Consider the following 6,589-nt stretch of genomic DNA (forward strand, 5'->3'; position numbering starts at 1 on the left):
GTTGCACTTTGAATTTTAAAATTATAAGGGCATAGATGGTTTTATAATATTGAAAATATGAGGTTTATGAAATTTTGTTAAATTTGGGATTTATTTGCAAGTAGTAAAACTTTAGGGCCTTAGTAGTAATTTTGGAAAGTTTAGGGGTATTTTTGAAATATCTATATTTGAACCCTTTTGATTATGAATCTCTTCCTTAGAAACTCAATTCGTAACTGAGTTTAACTTTGTTTACAGTCACTATGATGTTTTCAAACTCAGACAATTTATAAGTTGACCTCTAACTTACAACTCAATAAGTTATTTATGATTTATTGATAAATGTCACATTTATGTTATAATTGTCATTTTGAGAATGAAACATCATGTTATATGATACATTGAGTACATGACTACATTCTTACATTATATGTCCAATTTTTCATGATTTGAGCATGTTACACAAAATTGTCATTTTCACCAGAAGCATTTTTTTTTTGAAAGACCGGAAGGTCACATGTCCAATAGTGACCCCCTCCCATCTTTATTGAAACAAAACCCTCACTTGTGGTTGATGAATACCGTGGAAACAAAAACAAGGCCCAACGAGAAACCCAAGGAAGCCGCAGCCCAAAAAAAATAAAAATTCTATTACAAGCCTATGGATCAAGAATAACAATAAAAACCATAGAAAAAAAAACCAAACCTAACATCATAATGAGGGAAGGCCTAAAAAATCCAAACGGAGCAATCCTCGAAAAATTCGAGGCATATTACAATTATTAGAATAAGTCAATTCTGCGCCTGAAGCCTCAGACTTGGCTAACTAATCCGCCACCCTATTACCTTGACGAAAAACATGATGAAAATTGCATTGCATAGTACGGGACAGCCCAACAATTTCCTCCCAAAAATCCTCTAGATAACATACACCGCATCTCCCTCTAAGCCACCAAGAAATAACCACCTTCAAATCCATTTCTACTATCACCTTAGTGATATTTAATGCTTTGCAAATTCTCAAACCTTGAAGGAGTGCCATGAGTTCCGCTTTATTATTGGAACCAAAGCCAACATGTGAGCCATAAGCCTTGAATCGTTACGAATAATCCCACCAATGCCACGAGAACCTGGGTTGTGAAGACTGCTACCATCTATATTCCGTTTGTGCCACCCCGACAATGGCTTAACCCACCTTACCACTCTGCAGCAACAGACTTTAGGAACCACCAGTTTAATCCGTAGGGCCTCAAGGATCATGCCATCCGGGCGTGATAATCACTTAGGTTGCTTAGCCACATGACAAAGGGAACCTAACCACACACAAATAGAATAGACAACAATTTCATGAGATTCCAAAATACCTTTCATCCAAGCAAAACATCTTCTTCTCCATAAGCACCAAGTAACAATGATGGGCATGATGCCCACAATAAATCCCACCTGCGAAGATGAGCTAGCACGCCTGAACCAAGTCCCAAAATTCTGTTTCCAAGCTCTTCCAATAGGAATACCAAAAAGAGTGCCCAAAAAGGACCATACTTTTTTAGGGAAATCACCCTCAAAGAGCACATGGTTCATATCTTCAATATGACGTACATTACAACAATCACATTTGGGAATACCAATACGGCTCAATCTATCATCCACACTCAATGCCATATGCCAAGCCCTCCAGAAATGTATAGACATTTTTAATGGAAGGAACTTATGCCAAATCCAAGCATGCCAATCAAGAGGAGATCCTCTGACATGAATACAATTCCAAGCAGATTTGGTAGAGAACATATCTGTCTCCGTAGGAGTCCAAACCAAAACATCCTTTCCAGAATTAGGTCGTGATAAAGAGATTAAAATCTCATCCACCTTATCCTGTCCTACTAAACTTTCCAAAAGATCTATATCTCAACTGTTCGACAACCTACAGTCTTTAATTTTTAGCAAGGGTGGACCCACTAGGGGCATCTCATTCATTAGGGGACCATTATTCCTCTATTTATCATACTAGAAAAAATTCTCACCTTCTCTAATCTTCCATTTAGAATTATTCAACAACAACGGAATACAATTAGCAACCATTCGCCAAAATCTAAACCCTTTAGAGGCCCGTATTAGGCACAGAGGCTTAGATCCCACATATTTTTCTTTGAAAAAATTGGCCCATAAAGAAGTACCTTGAATAAGGTTCCAAGCAAAATGCATATGTAAGGCTTTCTGAACATCTTGAAGAGCCTGTAACTCGAGCCCCCCTTCTTCCACAAGTTTGCAAATATGTTTCCACGCCAGCCATTTTCTATTATCTCGCCCATTAGATTCTCTTCGAAAGAAAGAACTCATCAACCTGTGGATCTTGGAGAGATGGTAATTTGGGAACCTGTAAAACAGCAAAAAGGTGAATCATCATGTTGGATATAACATTTTGCAACAGAATGAGTTTTCCACTGGTAGATAGTAACCTCATCTTCCAGCCACTGATTTTTTGCCTCACTTTATTCACCACGTCTTCTAAATGAACCTGCTTAAGTCTCCCCAAAATTATCTGCACTCCCAGGTATTTGAAAGGAAAAGTCCCTTCCATGAACCCAGTACTACGTAAAAGTCTCCGCTTTTGCCTAGAGGTAATTTTGTTCGAACAATATAATGCCAATTTTTGTATATTAATAGTCTGTCCCGACCACCTCTCATATTGGCTCAGAATTTGCTGAAGAACTCGAGCCGACCTCTGACTTCCATTGGAAAATATCATAACATCATTAGCATACATCAAATGAGAAACAATAGGCATACCTCGGGCCTGAGAAGAAAGCCCAAACTTATGCTCTCGCACACTGCCATGGATCAGCCGGGATAGTACATCTTGCTGAATGATGAATAAATAAGGTGACAGTAGATCACCTTGACGAAGACCTCAGCCTCCCGGGAAGAAACCCTTGACTGTACCATTCATCATATTTGAATACCAAGGGCTAGAACTACAGAAATGCACCAAATCACAGAATTGAGAAGAAAATCCAAACCTACGCAAGACTGTAATAAGAAAAGCCCAGGCCACGCGATCACAAGCTTTCGCCATATCCACTTTCAACATAATATTACCGCCATGGATTCTTTCATTAATAGATTGAACCATTTCCTGGGTGAGACGAATGTTTTCAAAGATGCTTCCTCCAGGAATAAAGGAACCTTGCTCCAAAGAAATTAGACGAGGCAATAGACCTGTTAAATGAGTTACAATAATCTTGGAGCAAATTAAAAAAAAAAAAACAGAACAAAGGCTAATGGGGCGGAACTTATCAAAACCTGTAGGCAACTCCACCTTAGGTACTAAAACCAAATATGAAGCCGTAAAGAACTTAGGAAGGTGTTTTGACATGAAGAATTCCAAAACTGCTTTCCACACATCAGCTTTAACCACCTCCCAACATGTCTTATAGAAATCTGAACCAAACCCATTAGGACTCGGTGCACTCTAAGACGGAATGGAAGACAAAGCCTCAAAAACTTACTCAAGAGAGGCAGAAGAGTGAGAGAGGCATTTTCTTCCTTTAAAATGACTGGTGCAATGTACTCTTCCAAACTAGGCTGCTTTGTCGGTGGGTTCCCTTGAAGGAAAGAAGAGAAAAATTCTACTGCCCCTTGGTCAATACTTTCCGGCTTCTCATAAATCACCGTATTAGATCACATATCCCGCACTCTTTTTCATCTTTTATTGGCATGACAAGCATGAAAAAACTTGGTATTCCGATCGCCATCCACCTGCCATTTTAACTTGGCCATTTGTGCCAATCTCACTTCTTCCCGTCACCTTCAAATGGCCAGATCCGAAACTACCTCATGTAATTTGCTCTCCAATTTATCCTCCCAATTTAATTGAAGTTGTTGCTCAATCTCCTCAACCTGTTTTTCAAGAGCATCAATACAACTCAAAGTATGACCAAAGACCCTTTTATTCCATTCCCGAAGTGCCACCTTTGTCTGCTTTAATTTTCTAGTCAAAATATAAATAGCTGATCCGTCCACATGAACATCCCATGCTGTCCGAACACAGTCCAAAAAATCATGGTGATCCACCCACATCTGTTGGAAACAGAACAGAGCTAGGCCATAAGAGAAAGGATCTTTCATAAATTCAATGAACATGGGAGTATGATCTGAAGTAGAACGCGACATATATGAACAAATAGCATTAGGAAACAAAGCAAGAAAAGAACTATCCATGAGAGCAAGATCAAGCCGCGCCCAAGGATGAGCTAGCCCCGATTGCCCATTACACCAGGAAAAAGCACTCCCTTTCGTAGCCATTTCCATAAGACCCCCTTGATGGATCCAATTATTAAAATCCTCCATAGTCATACTAGGTTGAGGCCTACCTCTCATCCTTTCTGAATTATTTCTTATAATATTAAAATCATCCACAAAGACACAAGGGTCCAACCCCACATTATTAATGTTGAGATCGTCCCAAAGGAAGCGTCTCTCTGCCAAAGTACATTTGGCATAAATTACTGTAAGCAAAAAATTTCGTGTTTCCTTCACCAACCATAATAGAAATAAATTGCATACCCATCCGAACAAATTGCACCTTATAAATACCATTCTAGAAAATCCATATTTTGCCCCCTTCAACCTCATTAGAAATTAAATTATCAAAATTCAACCATCTTGCCAATTGACGATCACCCTCTAAACTTTCAGAAGACTCTAAAAGAGCAACAATATTTTGCTTCAATTCTCCAATCAACTTCTTTAATATACTCTGAGAGGTCCCAACCCCTCTAATATTCCATACAAAAATGGAATCAATCATTAGGAAAGTTTAGAAACTCGGGCATGAACTCGGGAAGAGCTACGCATTTTAACAAACATCTTTTTCTTGAATTTTTTCTTACCTTCATTGGCCTTGGACTCCATAAGGTATTCTTTCTCCTGATTGAATACCTCTAATTGAATGTCTAGCTCCGGCTCCGAAACTATATTTTCGAACAAGCAAGTCCTCTCCTATTTCATCCGCAGATTACTCTGCCCCCGTTGTCTCAGTTTGCACCTCAACTGGTTCCATCCCCTCACTAGCCATCGGAACCTCAAACAAATCCAAATGCTAAATCGGATTCTAGCAACCCATCATAGACAACTCCCCCTGAAAAACACTCGTAGCAGTCCTAGGGCTTTCATTAATTACCATCATGTCATCGACCTGATCGTTTGCACCCTCTGGTTTCGTAAGTATCATCAAGTCACCAACCCGGTCAAGCACCAATGGATTTTCATTCTCAGGATCCACTAGCACTATTGGGTCTTCTATTACAAGTACCAGAACATCACCCATCGACTCGGACGGAGGATTTAATTCCAACGTAACCAAATCCTCCACTGCCCCCTTTGTTTCCTTACTGTTTATCATAGCATTTTCCACACCAACAGCAGGCAGAGAATTTTTCGTAGACTCATTCGCACTTGGCTCTTCCCATTGACAACTACAGATTGCCCATTCTCGTGATGGCCTTTCTTCCCTTTCCATCCATTCCCATTCTACCTAGCCTTTCCAATTCTGCACGTCTGAGCATTGTGACCTTGCATTTTACATGTAGAACAATATGCTAGGAGCGTTTCGTACACCACTTCTTGGTTTCGACTAGATGGTAGCCCCGTAGCCCTAATCTAGAAGTGGGTCAGTGGAGGTTTTGCAGCATCAACTTCCACGCATAATCTTGCTCCATCCGTTCTCGTAACGCATTGAGTCAGATTATCTCGACGAATGAACGTCCCAATAGGCGCCATAAGTATATTCAGAAAAGCTTCGAGATAAAAATTTGGGGGAGGACCTAGTAGAGAAATCCATACCGGTACGTTCTTCATTGAATTCGAAAGTCCAGTGAAAGGCATGATAAAAAATGCCATTAATCTCACAAACATCCCGTGATAAGGCTTTGGTAAAATCAACTTCATTAGCCATACGTACGAACACATGACAAGGACGCCTCATGGTGGAGACCATCGGTATGGTCAAGAGTCCCCATCTGCTATAAATGAAAGCACGTATTGCATCCAAGGAGGGACGCTGCTTCAAAAACTTAAGCACAACTGAGAAACGAAAAGGTTTCGCAGACCGTGCAAGTTCTTCTTTTGAAACTGGAAATACACATCCCTATCTACCATCTTGGGAGGTCTATGTGCCAACACCATCTCAAGGATGGGTTGAGGAACGGCGGCCACCAAGTCAACAAATGATTGATCGGTGCCACCATCAGCGGCTGCCATGTAGCCCTACGTAACGGCCAACCCAAGCGGCTACCAGCAACAAACCCTCTTTTTTGTAGAGAGAAAAAGGGTAGAAACGTCAAAACGTCCTGTTTGTAATTCCTTCTTCACCAGAAGCATACTTACAAACACATGTCATGAAAATATTTTCAAAGAATTGCATGAAAATGCCATTTTTGTCACAAGCCCAAAGGCTAGGATGGAAAATTATCCTAGTCAAACTCCCATGTCCACTCTGGAGTAAGTAAAAATGGAGTGGTAATCGCTAGATTGACGAAGAACAGTCAACGGGCTTTGAATGGGTTTTTTTTAAAGAACGCTAGAACGAAGTCAAATTTTATGATGCCTAAAA

The 6,589-nt window shown here is 40.1% G+C and overlaps 1 protein-coding gene across 1 annotated transcript; it reads right to left on the reverse strand.

Annotated features, from left to right (window-relative positions):
* Positions 1 to 1,346: 1,346 nt before the first annotated feature.
* LOC121242320 lies at positions 1,347 to 5,497 on the reverse strand. Its single transcript, XM_041140200.1, has 8 exons — positions 5,159 to 5,497; positions 4,869 to 4,977; positions 3,811 to 4,457; positions 3,280 to 3,448; positions 2,966 to 3,195; positions 2,658 to 2,839; positions 2,154 to 2,353; positions 1,347 to 1,477 (listed from the first exon to the last, which is right to left on the reverse strand). Exons 1-8 carry the CDS (start codon positions 5,495 to 5,497, stop codon positions 1,347 to 1,349), a joined length of 2,007 nt encoding a protein of 668 aa, XP_040996134.1.
* Positions 5,498 to 6,589: the final 1,092 nt, after the last annotated feature.

The sequence above is a fragment of the Juglans microcarpa x Juglans regia genome, chromosome 8D (assembly GCF_004785595.1).
Source record: "Juglans microcarpa x Juglans regia isolate MS1-56 chromosome 8D, Jm3101_v1.0, whole genome shotgun sequence".
Lineage (NCBI taxonomy): Eukaryota > Viridiplantae > Streptophyta > Magnoliopsida > Fagales > Juglandaceae > Juglans > Juglans microcarpa x Juglans regia.

What these genes read in the sequence shown, in the direction of transcription:
- LOC121242320 (XM_041140200.1), bottom strand. Translation starts at nt 5,497, where the DNA reads ATGGAAAGGGAAGAAAGGCCATCACGAGAATGGGCAATCTGTAGTTGT. An exon ending in GGAGTCCAAGGCCAATGAAG is followed by an intron (nt 4,458 to 4,868) that starts GTAAGAAAAAAT and finishes GTACTTTGGCAG; the next exon opens with AGAGACGCTTCCTTTGGGAC. An exon ending in ATTCTGAGCCAATATGAGAG is followed by an intron (nt 2,354 to 2,657) that starts GTGGTCGGGACA and finishes GCTGTTTTACAG; the next exon opens with GTTCCCAAATTACCATCTCT.